At 40.6% G+C, this 13,960-nt stretch overlaps 1 protein-coding gene across 10 annotated transcripts in view; it reads left to right on the forward strand.

The window, feature by feature from the left end:
• The first annotated feature begins 205 nt into the window (after positions 1-205).
• Positions 206-13,960, forward strand: part of CENPP (centromere protein P) — a 255,157-nt gene continuing 241,402 nt past the window's right edge. For 9 of the 10 annotated variants that reach the window (XR_002342147.2, XR_014839459.1, XM_085015712.1 and 6 more), the window contains exon 1: positions 206-338. Coding sequence is in view for 8 of the 10 variants with exons in the window: in XM_085015712.1 (XP_084871838.1) it covers positions 232-338 (107 nt within the window). In the remaining 2 variants the exon portion in view is untranslated. 10 annotated transcript variants of the gene reach the window in all.

Consider the following 13,960-nt stretch of genomic DNA (forward strand, 5'->3'; position numbering starts at 1 on the left):
TTAACCTCTTGAAGTGTAGGTAGGGACTGCGGAGGGACAGCCGTTAACTAGTACACAGGGACAGCAACGGTCCCCGGATGCTTACGAGCGCTGGGTATGTGCGAGGGGATCGCGCGCCGTTCCCCTGCCTCCCCAGCCGATCTCTGGGATGGTTCGCGCCATCCGCGCGCGAGGCTTGAAGAGCGGGCGGTGGCGCGCTTCCACCAGGCAGTTTCTTGTCAGTGCCTCACCATGGACTCCCTTCGCGCTGAGGCCGACGCCTTGGAAGCCGAGATCAAGGCCTTGAGGCGGGCGTGCGTGGAGCTACCGGCGCCGGGTGAAGACACCTCACCAGTCCGGTACGTGGCCTTCCTCAGACTCGGTGGGAAGGATGAAAATCTCTCCACTCCGGGTTCTCGGACCTCCGTCGGTCACAGACTTTCCCGAGCACCAGACGTGGGCTGGAACTCATTATCTACAAAGCTAAGAGTGAGGAGTCCACGCGTGGGCCGCATTGTAAACGCTTACCGTGTATTAACCGATTTAATCGCAGTCAGGGGGAAGGTGTTTTTCTTTCAGTTCTCTTTCTCTTGCTGATAACTATCTAGGTGAAAGCCTTGCTTATTTCCTTAGCAACCTTGCTTTTAGTAGGCAGCAGTATCTAGTTAAGATTTAATGACTATTTGTTTTCATGTTATTTGTTTTTATAGGTCACTTAACTGTGACAATTGATACTGATTTACTGGTTTTTCGTTTATGTTAGTGACAGGTGATTTCCTCTGAGAAATAATTTAGGTTAAAAAAAGTAAGTTGATGTAAGAAAAATAGATAAGGAATTCCCGTGTGGCTCAGCAGGTTAAGAACTCAGCCTTGTCTTGGTGAGGATGCAGCTTGGATCCCTGGCCTGGCCCAGTAGGTTAAGGATCCCGTTACTGAAAGCTTGGTATGTAGTCACAGATGCGGCTTGGATCTGGTGTTGCTGTGGCTGTGGCATCAGCCTGCATTTGCAGCTCCAGTTAGACCCCCTATCCCTGGAATTTTCATATGCTTCAGGTGCTTCAGGTTAAAAAAAAAAAGGAATATAGTTTGTAGGAGAATTTGGCAAAAGCTGCAAAGATGATTGTCAAATACCCGCAGGTAGGGAAGCATCCCAGTAGCAGAGGTGGGGGAACTCCCTGTCTAAAGGGGAACAGAGCCCTTTGAACTGAGGGGTAGAAATAGCTGGAGTGTTGTGTGCTGCAGAGCAGTAGCATCTTAACATTTTCGTTCCCAGCAACAGTCATGGTCTGTCCATTACTTACCAAGTGCCAGACTGAGAAATGCAAGGGTCTTTATGTGCATCATCTCTTTTAACACCTATGCCAATCTTCTGAGGTAGGTATTATTGTAAACCCTGTTTTAAAGTTAAGAAAACTTGGGAGTTCCCGTCGTGGCGCAGTGGTTAACAAATCTGACTAGGAACCATGAGGTTGTGGGTTCGATCCCTGGCCTTGCTCAGTGGGTTAAGGATCTGGCGTTGCTGTGAGCTGTGGTGTGCGTCGAAGATGCGGCTCGGATCTGGCGTTGCTGTGGCTGTGGTGTAGGCCAGCGGCTACAGCTCCGATTCTCGACCGCTAGCCTAGGAACCTCCATATGCCGCGGGAGCAGCCCTAGAAAAGGCAAAAGAACAAAAAGAAAAAAAAATAAGAAAACTGAGGCTCAGAGAAGTTAAACTGTTTGGCCAAAGTCACAGAGGATGTAAGTATTAGAGCTGGATTGGAACCTAAAGATCACAAACTTCAAAGCCCAGGTGTTTTGCGTAACTGAAGAAGAGGAAAGGTCTAACAGTTAATTCTGTACCTAGTGTCTCAAACTTAAAAGCCCAGGCCCTTTGCTTAACTGAAGAAGGAGAGGAAGGGTCTAACAGTTAATTGTGTACCTAGTGTCTCAAACTTGCATGCTGCTTGAAAGCAGAAATTATCTTCATTTTTTACTTTTATTTATTTTTTGTGTGTGTGTTTTGTTTTTGCTAGAAGTTCCGGGGCCAGGGATGGAACCGGAATCTCAGTTGTGACCTGCACCACAGCTGCGGCAATGCCTGATCCTTAGCCAGCTGTCCTGCAAGCAAACTTCCTTCTTTTTTTAGTCAATTCCAATTTGACATAGAAGCAGAGATAATGAGATTTTCCTCAACTAACTGGACAAGAATTGGTAGAAATTGAGAAGTTCTAAAGAAAAATGTTTGAGTGCCTGTTGGATGGGCTCATGAAGGTAAAGGAGGCTGTGACTAGTGAAAGGGAGAGGGAGGCAGGTGAGCAGGGAACAGGTATGTTCCTCCACAGATGTTTCACAGATTGGAAGCATTGGCATCATTTGGCTTGAACAGAAATACAGATTTAAGCCCAACCCTGACCTACTGAGTTGGAATCTGCTTTTTAACCAGACTTCTGATGGTTTTATGCACCTTTGAAAGTTTGAGAAGCACTGTGACAAAAAAAGGTGATTTCGTTACTGGCAACAGTATGTCATGTTTAGCTCAGGATAGTGGGAAGACTATCCATGTATTCTTATCCTCCTTTATGATCAAGTTGAGAAAGACAGAAGAGTCCAGATTGTGGAAGATAATAAATGTCAGTCCAAGGTGCTTGGATTTAACGTAAAATTTCTTTTCACTATGACTGAGAAGGAAGTTTAGGACCTGTGTACCAAGCTTTTTTTTTTTTTTTTTTTTTTTTGGTCTTTTTAGGGCTGCACCCACAGCATATGTAGGTTCCCAGACTAGGGGTCCAATTGGAGCTGTAGCCACCGGCCTATGCCAGAGCCACAGCTACTCGGGATCCAAGCCGCGTCTGAGGCCTACGCCACAGCTCACAGCAACACCAGATCCTTAACCCACTGAGCGAGGCCAGGGATTGAACACACATCCTCATTGATGCTAGTCAGGTTTGTTAACAGCTAAGCCACATCGGGAATTCCTGTATCAACCATTTTATAATACTGTGCCCCTATTACCTCCATCCCTTTCCATAACTCTTTGCATCTTGTAAATCTAAAACTCTGTACCCATTGAACAGTAACTTCCCATTTCCCAACTCCCCTTAGCTCCTGGCCACCACCATTCTATTTCCTGTCTCCATGAATTTGACCTCATATAAATGGAATCATACATATTTATCTTCTTCTGACTGCCTAATTTCACTTAGCATAAGTGGTTATCCATATTGTAGCATATTGCAGAATTTCCTTTTACATGCTGAACAGCATTTTCCTGTATTATACCACATTTTATTTATCTATTCACCTGTAAAACATGGGTTGCTTCCATGTTTTAGCTATTGTGAATAATGCCGGTATGAGCATGGGTGTACACATATCTCTTTGAGATCCTGCTTTCAATTCTTTGGATACATACCAAGAAGTAGAGTTGGTGGATCATGTGTTAATTCTATTTTGAATTTTCTGAGGAACCACTGTACTGCTTTCCACAGTGTTTCTATCATTTTATGTTCTAATAGTCTACAGCATTCTACATTCCCTACATTTTATCAACACTTATTTTCTCTTTTTGGATAGTAACCATCTTGATGGGTATGAGGCGGTATCTCAGTGTAGTTTTACTTGCACTTCCCTAATGATTAGTGATTTTGAGTATCTTTTAATGTACTTATTGTCCATTTGTATATCTTCTTTAGAGAAATGTCTGTTTAAGTCCTTTGCTCATTTTTGAATCTGATTGTTTGGGGTTTTGTTGTTGGGTTTTAGGACTTCTCTGTATATTTTTGAATATTGACCCATTATCAGAGATATAATTAACAAATATTTTCTCCCACACATATGGGTTGCCTTTTTACTCTGTTGATAGTGTTGTTTGATGTACAATTTAAAATATTTTTCGGAGTTCCTGTCGTGGCACAGCAGAAATGAATCCGACAAGGAACCATGGGGTTGCAGGTTCGATCCCTGGCCTCGCTCAGTGGGTTAAGGATCTGGTGTTGCTGTGAGGTGTGACCTTGCTGTGAGGATCTGGCATTGGCTCTGGTGTAGGCCGGGGCAATAGCTCTGATTAGACCCCTAGCCTGGAAACCTCCATATGCTGTGGGTGCAACCTAAAAAAGCACAAAAGACAAAAAATAAAATAAAATTTCTAAAAATAAAATAAATAAAATATTTTTTATGAGGTCCGATTTGTCTGTTTTTTCTTTTGTTATCTGTGCCTTTGATGTTGATAAGATCCTTGCCAAATCCAGTGTCACGAAGTCTTTTACCTATGTTTTCTCCCAGGAGTTTTATTGTTTTGAGTCTTTTTAAAAATTTTCTTTTTATTTTTATTTATAGACCTTTTAGGGACTCACCTGTGGCACATGTAAGTTCCCAGGATCAGGGTCGAATTGGAGCCACCAGCCTATACCACAGCCACAGCAACTCCATATCCGAGCTGTGTCTGTGACCTACACCAGAGCTCACGGCAATGCTGGATCCTTAACCCACTGAGTGAGGCCAGGGATCAAACCTGTGTCCTCGTGGATACTAGTTAGATTTGTTTCTGCTGATCCATGATGGGAACTCTTTTTTTTTTTTTTTTTTTAATTAAAATTCATTTAAAATATTGTGTTAGTTTCATCTGTACAGCACTGATTCAGATACACACACACTTCAGATTCTTTTCACTTACACGTTATTACAAAATATTGAGTATAATTACCTGTGCTATATAGTAAGTAGGTCCTTCTTGGTTATCTATTTTATATATAGTAGGGTGTATACATTAATCCAAACATTCTAATCTCCCCCCCATTTTAGATTTTTTCTTTACACCCTTCATCTAATGTGAATTGGGTTTTATATATGTTAGGTAAGGGTCAAATTTCACTGTTTTGCATGTAGATATCTAGTTTTTCCAGCACAGTTGGAGTGGTATTGGCATGCTATTCAAAATCATTTGACCATATATGACAGGATTTATTTCTGGCTTCTACAGAGAACTATTCTATTCTCTTGATTTCTATTTCTGTCTTTAAAACAATATCACACTATGGTATTTTTTAAATTATGCAATGAATTTATCACATCTGTAGTTGTATAATGATCATCACAATCCAATTTCACAGGATTTCCATCCCACAGCCAAGCATATCCCCCCATCCCCCAAACTGTCTCCTCTGGAGACCGTAAGATTTTCCAGTGTCTGTGAGTCAGCATCTGTTCTGCAAAGAAGTTCATTGTGTCCTTCTTTCAGATTCCACATGTCAGTGAAAGCATTTGATGTTGGTGTCTCATTGTCTGACTGACTTCACTTAGCATGATAATTTCTAGGTCCATCCATGTTGCTACAAATGCCAGTATTTCGTTCCTTGTAATGGCTGAGTAATATTGCATTGTGTATATGCACCACATCTTCTTGATCCACTCCTCTGTCGATGGACGTTTAGGCTGTGTCCATGTCTTGGCTGTTGCAAATAGTGCTGCAATGAACATTGGAATACATGTGTCTTTTCGTGTCATGGTTTTCTCTGGGTAGATGCCCAAGAGTGGGATTGCTGGATCAAATGGTCATTCTGTGTTTAGTTTTCTGAGGAATCTCCATACTGTTTTCCACAGTGGTTGCACCCGTTTACATTCCCACCAGCAGTGTACTAGCACTTAATTGTTTGTAGACTTTTGGATGATGGCCATTCTGGCTGGTGTAAGGTGGTACCTCATCGTGGTTTTGATTTGCATTTCTCTAAGAATGAGTGATGTTGAGCATCTTTGCATGTGTTTTTTGGCCATCCGTATGTCTTCCTTGGAGAACTGTCTGTTTAGATCCTCTGCCCATTTTTGGATGGGGTTGTTTGTTTTTTTGGTGTGGAGCTGCAGAAGGTGTTTATAAATTTTGGAGATGGATCCCCTGTCAGTCGATTCATTTGCAGAGATTTTCTCCCCCTCTGTGGGTTGTCTTTTCGTTTTGTTTCGGGTTTCCTTTGCTGTGCAGAAACTTTGAAGTTTGATTAGGTCCCATTTGTTTATTTTTGTTTTTATTGTCGATACTCTAAGAGGTGGATCTGCGAAGATGTTGCGGTTGTTTATATGTCAGAGAGTGTTTGGCCTATGTTTTCCTCTGAGTGTTTTACAGTGTCTGGTCTTATATCTAGGTCTTTAATCCATTTTGAGGTTACTTTTGCGTGTGGTGTTAGGGAGTGTTCTAATTTCATTCTTTTCCACGTGGCTGTCCAGTTTTCCCAGCACCGCTCAGTGAAGGAGCTGTCTTTGCTCCATTGTATATTCTTGCGTCCTTTGTCATAGATGAGTTGGCTGTAGGTGCGTGGGTTGAATTCTGGGCTTTCTATCCTGTTACACTGATCTGTATTTCTGTCTCTGTGCCAGTACCATATGGTTTTGTTGACTGTTGCTTTGTCGTATAGTCTGAAGTCCGGGAGCCTGATTCCTCCAGCTCCATTTTTCTTTTTCGGGATATCTTTGGCTGTTCGGGGTCTTCTGTGCCCCAAACAAACTTTAAACTATTTTGTTTGAGTTCTGTGAAAAATGACTTTTGATAGGGATTGCATTGAATCTGTAGATTGCTTTGGGTAGTAGAGTCATTTTGAGACTATTGACTCTTCCAATCCAAGAGCATGGTATGTCTTTCCATCTCTTTGTGTCATCTTTGATTTCTTTCATCAGTGTCTTATAGTTTTCAGAGTACAGGTCTTTTGTCTCTTTAGGTAGGTTTACTCCTAGGTATTTTATTCTTTTGGATGCGATGGTAAATGGGATTGCTTCCCTGATTTCTCTTTCTGCTCTTTCATTGTTAGTATATGGAAATGCTGTTGATTTCTGAGTATCAGTTTTGTATCCTGCGACTTTGCCGAATTCATGGATGAGCTCTAACAGGTTTCTGGTAGAGTCTTTAGGATTCTCTAGGTAAAGTATCATGTCATCTGCAAATAGTGACAGTTTTACTTCTTCCTTTGCAATTTGGATTCCTTTTATCTCTTCTTCTTCTCTGATTGCCGTGGCTAGGACTTGCAAAACCATGTTGAAGGGTAGTGGCAAGAGTGGACATCCTTGTCTTCTTTCTGAGCTTGGTGGGAATTCTTTCAGCTTTTCACCATTGAGAAAGATGTTCGCTGTGGGTGTGTCATATATGGCCTTTATGATGGTGAGGTAGGTTCCCTCTGTGCCCACTTTCTGAAGGGTTTTTATCAGTAATGGGTGTTGGATTTTGTCAAAGGCTTTTTCTGCATCTATTGAGAGGATCATATGGTTTTTATTCTTCAGGTTGTTAATGTGGTATATCACACTGATGGATTTGTGGATATTGAAGAGCCCTTGCATCCCTGGGATAAATCCCACTTGATCCTGATGTACAATCCTTGTAGTGTATTGTTGGATGTGGTTTGCTAGTATTTTGTTGAGGATTTTTACATCTTATGTTCATCAGTGAAATTGGCCTGTAGTTTTCTTTTTTGGTGGTACCTTTGTCTGGTTTGGGTATCAGGGTGATGGTGGCCTCATAGAATGAGTTTGGGAGTGTCCCTTCCTCTGCGATTTTTGAAATAGTTTCAGAAGGAGAGGCGTTAGCTCTTCTCTAAATGTTTGATAGAATTTGCCTGTGAAGCCATCTGGTCCTGGACTTTTGTCTGTTGGAAGTTTTTTAATCACAGTTTCCATTTCAGTTTGTGTGATGGGTCCGTTCATCTTTTCTATTTCATCTTTGTTTAGTCTTGGAAGATTGTACCTTCCTAAGAATTTGTCCATTTCTTCTAGGTTTTCCGTTTTATTGGCATGTAGTTGCGTATGGTAGTCTCTTATGATCCTTTGTATTTCTGCGATGTCCGATGTTACTTCTCCTTTTTCGTTTCTAATTTTATTGATTTGAGTCTTCTCTTTTTTCTTGATAAGTCTGTCTAAGGGTTTATCAATTTTGTCGATCTTTTCAAAGAACCAGCTTTTCGTTTCATTGATCTTTTCTGTTTTCCGCTCTGATCTTTATGATTTCTTTCCTTCTACTAACTTTAGGTCTTGTCTGTTCTTCTCTCTCGAGCTGCCTTAGGTGTAAAGTTAGCATCTTTATTTGAGCTTTTTCTTGTTTCCTGAGGTGGGCTTGTATGGCTATAAACATTCCTCTTAGCACGGCTTTTGCTGCATCCCATAGGTTTTGGAGTGTCGTGTCTTTGTTGTCATTTGCTGCTGGGTATTTTTTAATTTCCTCTTTGATTTCTTCAGTGATCCATTGGTTGTTTAGTAGCATGTTGTTCAGCCTCCACGTGTTTGTGTTTTTTGCAGTTTTTTTCTTGTTGTTGATGTCCAGTCGTGTAGCGTTGTGGTCAGAAAAGATGCTTGATATGATTTCAATTTTCTTAAAGTTACCGAGGTTTGATTTGTAGCCCAGGATGTGATCAGTCTTAGAGAATGTTCCATGTGCACTTGAGAAGAATGTGTATTCTGTTGCTTTTGGATGGAATGACCTATTAATATCTATTAAGTGCATCTGGCTTAATGCATCGTTCAGGGCCTGTGTTTCCTTATTGATTTTCTGTCTGGTTGATCTGTCCAGTGCTGTAAGTGGGGTGTTAAAGTCCCCCACTCTTACTGTGTTATTGTCGATTTGTCCTTTTAAGGTTGTTAGCAGTTGCCTTATATATTGTGGTGCACCTATGTTGGGTGCGTAGATATTTAAAATTGTTAAATCTTCTTCTTGGATTGATCCTTTGATCATTATGTAGTGACCTTCCTTGTCCCTTAAAGTATTCTTCATTTTAAAGTCTATTTCGTCTGATATGAATACTGCTACTCCAGCTTTCTTTTGATCTGTGTGCATGGAATATTTTCTTCCATCCTCTCACTTTCAATTTGTATGTGTCCCTAGAAGTGAAGTGGGTCTCTTGAAGACAGCATGTATATGGATCTTGTTTTTGTATCCATTCAGCCAGTCTGTGTCTTTTGGTTGGGGCGTTTAGTCCATTAACTCTTAAGGTAATTATTGATATGTATGTTCTTATTGCTGTTTTATTAATTGCTTTGGATATGTTTTTGTTGCTCTTTTTTCTTTCCTTCTTCTCTTGTTCTCTCCTCGTGTGGTTTGTAGACTATCTTTAGTGTTGTATTTGAGTTGATTTTTCTTATTTGTGTGTGTATCACTTGTAGATATTTGGTTTGCAGTTACTCTGAAGTTTTGATATGAGTCCATGTTTATATGAGATTGCTTTCAGTTGTTGGTCTGTTAATTGCAAGTGCATCTCCGGTGTCCTGCATTTGTACCCTCCTCTTCCCACGATTTCTGATTTTGGTGGCATAATTGTGCGTGGATGATTTCTTATCTTTACCGTATATATACCTTTACTGGTGAGCCTTGTCATTTGCGGTATTTTTGTTTCTGGTTGCGGCCTTTTCTTCTCTGCCTAGAGAAGTTGCTTTAGTATTTGTTGTATAGCTGGTTTAGTGTTGCTGAAGTCTCTCAGCTTTTGCTTATCTGCGAAGCTTTTGATTTCTCCTTCAAATCTGAATGAGAGCCTTGCTGGGTAAAGTAATCTTGGTTGGAGGTTTTTACCTTTCAACACGTTAAGTATATTGTGCCACTCCCTTCTGCCCTGCAGAGTTTCTGCTGAAACATCTGCCGATAACCTTATCGGGGTTCCCTTGTATGTTGTTTCTTTTCCCTAGCTGCTTTCAAGGTTTTCTCTTTGTCTTTAATTTTGGTCAGTTTGATTAATATGTGTCTCAGGGTATTCCTCCTTGGGTTTATTTTATATGGTACTTGTTGCACTTCCTGGATTTGGGTGAGTGGTTCCTTTCCCATGTTAGGGAAGTTTTCGGCTATTATCTCTTTGAGTATTTTTTCTGTCCCCTTCTCTGTCTCTTCTCCTTCTGGCACCCCTATGATACGGATGTTGGTGCGTTTAATGTTGTCCCAGAGTTCTCTGAGACGCTCTTCATTTGTTTTCAATCTCTTTTCTCTTTTCTGTTCCACATCCATGATTTCCACTAATCTGTCCTGCACCTCGCTTGTTCATTCTTCTGCCTCCTGTATTCTGCTGTTAGCTGCTTCTAATGAATTTTTTTATTTCAGTTATTGTATTTTGCATCTCTTGTTTACATTTTACATCTCGTATCTCTTTGCTCAATGTTTCCTGTAAGTTATCCATCTTTGCCTCCAGTGCATTTCCAGTGCCTTGCATCGTCTTCAGCATCAACAGTCTAAAGTCTTTTTCCTGGAGGCTGAGAATCTCCTGATGACTCAGCTGATTTTCTGGGGTTTTTTCTTTCTCCCGCCTCTGAGTTAAATAGTTCTCTGTCTTTTCATTTTGACAGGCTTTTGGTGTGGTGATCTTTTTACAGATAATAGAGTTGTAGCCTCTCTTACTTCTGGTGTCTGCCCCCCTTGTGGCTGAAATTGGTACAGGGGCTTGCTGTAGGCTTCCTGATGGGAGGGATTGATGCCTGCCCACTGGTAGGTGGAGCTGATTCCTATCCCTCTTGGGGTGGGGCTTTGTCTCTGGATGGGATTACAGGTGGGGCTGTGTTCCTTGGTGGTCTTTAGGCAGCCTGTTTACTGATGGGTGGGGCTGTGATCCCACCTGGATTGTTGTTTGGCCTGGGGCTTCTCACTGCTGATGGGTGGGGCCAGATTTTCCCAAAATGGCCACCTCCAGAGAAAGGCATGCTGATGAATATTCCCGAGAGCTTTTCTTCCAGTGTCCTTCCCACACAACGAGCCACGTTCACCCCCTGTTTTCCCAGGAGATCCTAGAAGAACTGCAGCAGGTCCAACCCAGATTCCTGCGGAGACTTTGCTTGCCCTGGGACCCAGTGCACGTGAAATTATGAGTGCGCCTTTTACGAATGGGGTCTTTTTTTCCCCCAGTCCTGTGGAGCTCCTGCTCACAATTCCCACTGGCTTTCAATGCCAGATGCCCTAGGGTTCTTTCTGCCAGTGCCAGATCCCCACATGTAGGAGTTTGATGTGGGGTTCAGAACTTTTACTCCTGTGGGTGAGTCTCTGTGAACCAGTTACTTTCCAGTCTATGGGGCTTCCCACCTGGGAGGTATGGGGTTTCTTATATCAGGAAATCACCCCTCCTACCTATTGATTGTGGCCTCCCCTTTGTCTTCTGGTGTAGGATATCTTTTTGAAGGATTCTGGTCCATTTGCTTGAGGATTGTTCAGCATTTAGTTGTAAATTTTGTTTTTTTTTAGGAGAGAAGTTGAGGTCCAGTCCTTCTATTGTGCCATCTTAATCCCATCTCCCCACATTATGTTAATTACTGTACCTTTGAGTTAAGTTTTGAAGTCAGAGAATATGAGTCCTCCACTTTTTTTCTTTTCCAACATTGTTTCTGCTATTTGGCATTCCTTGAGGTTCCATGTGAATCTTAGGATAGTATTTTGTATTTCTGCCAAAAAACAAACAAACAAACAAAAAAAACCTTATTTGGTTTTTGATAGAGATTGCATTGAACCTGCATATTGTTTGGGTAATAGTGACATTTTAATAACATTATTTCCTAATCTATGAACATGAGATCTGTTTCCATTATTTTTTTATGTCTTTTAAATTTCTTTCAGTGATGCTTTATATTTTTCAGTGTAGAAATATTTTATCATCTTAAGATAATTCCTGTGTATTATCTTTTTTTTTGGTGGTATTGTAAATATAATTGTTTTTATATTTTCCTTTTCAGGTTGTTCATTCTTGCAGCAGAGATACCTAGGATTTTAATGTGGTGACTTGTATCCTTGAATTCAGTTTCTAACTGTTTGAGGAAGCCTCCATGCTACTTTCCATAGTGGCAGTTTAAATTGCCACCAACAATACACTTGTTTATTTTCGGGTTTTTTTGCCTTAATTTTTGGCAACAAATTTAAAAATTTATTGATCAGACCAATGTCAAGGAGCCTGTTTTCTTCTGGGAATGTTATTGTTTCAGGTTTTTAATCTATTTTAACTTTTGTGTATGATGTAAGATAGTGTTTTCTGCCATTCTTTTGCTTGTGCCTTTCCAGTTTTCCCAACCCATTTATTGAAGAAACTGCCCTTTCCCTATTATGTATTGTGGGCTTCTTTTTAGAAATTAATTGACCACATATACATGCATTTATTTCTGGACTCTTTTTTTCTCTTCTGTTGGTCTATGTGTCTGTTTTTGTGCCAATGCAATTTTGTTTTGATCACTATAGCTTTATAATATAGTTTGAATTCAAGACGTGAAGAGTTGCTGTTGGCTCAATGGATTTGGAAACTGATGTTGTCTCTGTGAAGATGCGAATTCAGTACCTGGCCTGGCTCAGTGCGTTACATATGGTGACGTTGCCATAAGCTGCGGTGTAGGTCGCAGATGCAGTTCCACTTCACCCCTTGGTCTGGGAACTTCCATATGCCACAGGTGAAGGCATAAAAAGAAAGAAAGGGAAAAGAAAAAAAGAGAGAGAGACACGATGCCTCCAGGATTGTTCTTTCTCAAGGTTTCTTTGGCTGTTACAAATCCTTTGCGGTTCTATACCAATATTAGGATTGGTCTTTTTATTTTCTGTGAAAAATGCTATTGGAATTTTGATAGGGATTGTATTGAATCTGGTTATTGCTTTGGACAGTATGGACACTTTAACAATACTAATTCTTCCTATCCATGAGCATGGAATATCTTCTCTTTTTTTTTTTTTTTTTTTTTTTTTGTCTTTTTGCCTTTTCTTGGGCTGCTGCCACGGCATTTGGAGGTTTCCAGGCTAGGGGTGTAATCGGAACTGTAGCCACCAGCCTACGCCACAGCCACAGCAACGTGGGATCCAAGCCATGTCTGTGACCTACACCACAGCTCATGGCAATGCTGGATCCTTAACCCACTGAGCAAGGCCAGGGACCGAACCTGCAACCTCATGGTTCCTACTTGTATTTGTTAACCACTGAGCCACAATGGGAACTCCAGGAATATCTTTTCAAATATTAGTTTCTCTTCAGTTATGTCAGTATCTTATAACTTTCAGTTAACAGTCTTTTACCTCCTTCGTTAAATTTATTCCTAAGTATTTTATTCTTTTGGATGGAATTATGTATGAAATTTATTTCTAATTTTTTTCTTTTTCTTTTTTTTTTTCTTTGTCTTTTTACCTTTTCTGGGGCCGCTCCCTCGGCATATGGAGGTTCCCAGGGTAGGGGTCTAGTCAGAGCTGTAGCCACCGGGACTACGCCAGAGCCACAGCAACTCAGGATATGAGCAGCGTCTGCAACCTACACCGCAGCTCATGGCAATGGCAGATCCTTAACCCACTGAGCAAGGCCAGGGACCAAACCCACAACCTCATGTTTCCTAGTCGGATTCGTTAACCACTGAGCCATGACAGGAATTCCTTATTTTCTTTTTTTAATTGTTATTATTGTAAAGAGACACAACAGATTTTTGTATTGATTTTGTATCCTGCAACTTTACTAGTTTTAACAGTTTTGTGGTAGAGTATTTTGGATCTTCTTGAAATAATGTCATGTTATCATCTTGAAATTAAATATCATAAATTTTATTTTTTGATTTGAATGCTGATTTGAATGCTTTTATTTTCTTTTTCTTATCTAACTGTTCCACCTAGGACTTCCAATACTTTGTTGAATAAATGTGGTGAAAGCGGGCATCTTTTATCTTGATTCTGAACTCATAGGAAAAAACTTTCAGCTTTTCACTGTTCAATACCATGTTAGCCATGGACTTGTCATATGGCCTTTATTATTTTGAGGTATGTTCCCTCTATACTCACTTTATGAGAGTTTTGATCGTAATTGATTATTGAGTTTTTGTCAGACTTTTTTCTGCATCTATTGAGATGATCACATGTTTTTAAATCCTTCATTTTTTTAATGGAGTGTATCCCTTTGATTTGTAGATTTGAATGATGCCCATATTCCTGGACAAAATCTCACTTGATACTGGTTTATCTTCCTTAATGTGTTGCTGAATTAGCTTTGCTAATGGTTTGTTGAGAATTTTTATGTTTATGTTCACCAGGGATATTGGCCTTGTAATTTTCTTCTTTTGC

The sequence above is a fragment of the Sus scrofa genome, chromosome 3, assembly GCF_054392235.1.
Source record: "Sus scrofa isolate SSC_HxYL_T2T_F1_AM1 chromosome 3, Sscrofa_HxYL_maternal_Yorkshire_Landrace_v2.0, whole genome shotgun sequence".
In the NCBI taxonomy this organism is placed as follows: Eukaryota; Metazoa; Chordata; class Mammalia; order Artiodactyla; family Suidae; genus Sus; species Sus scrofa.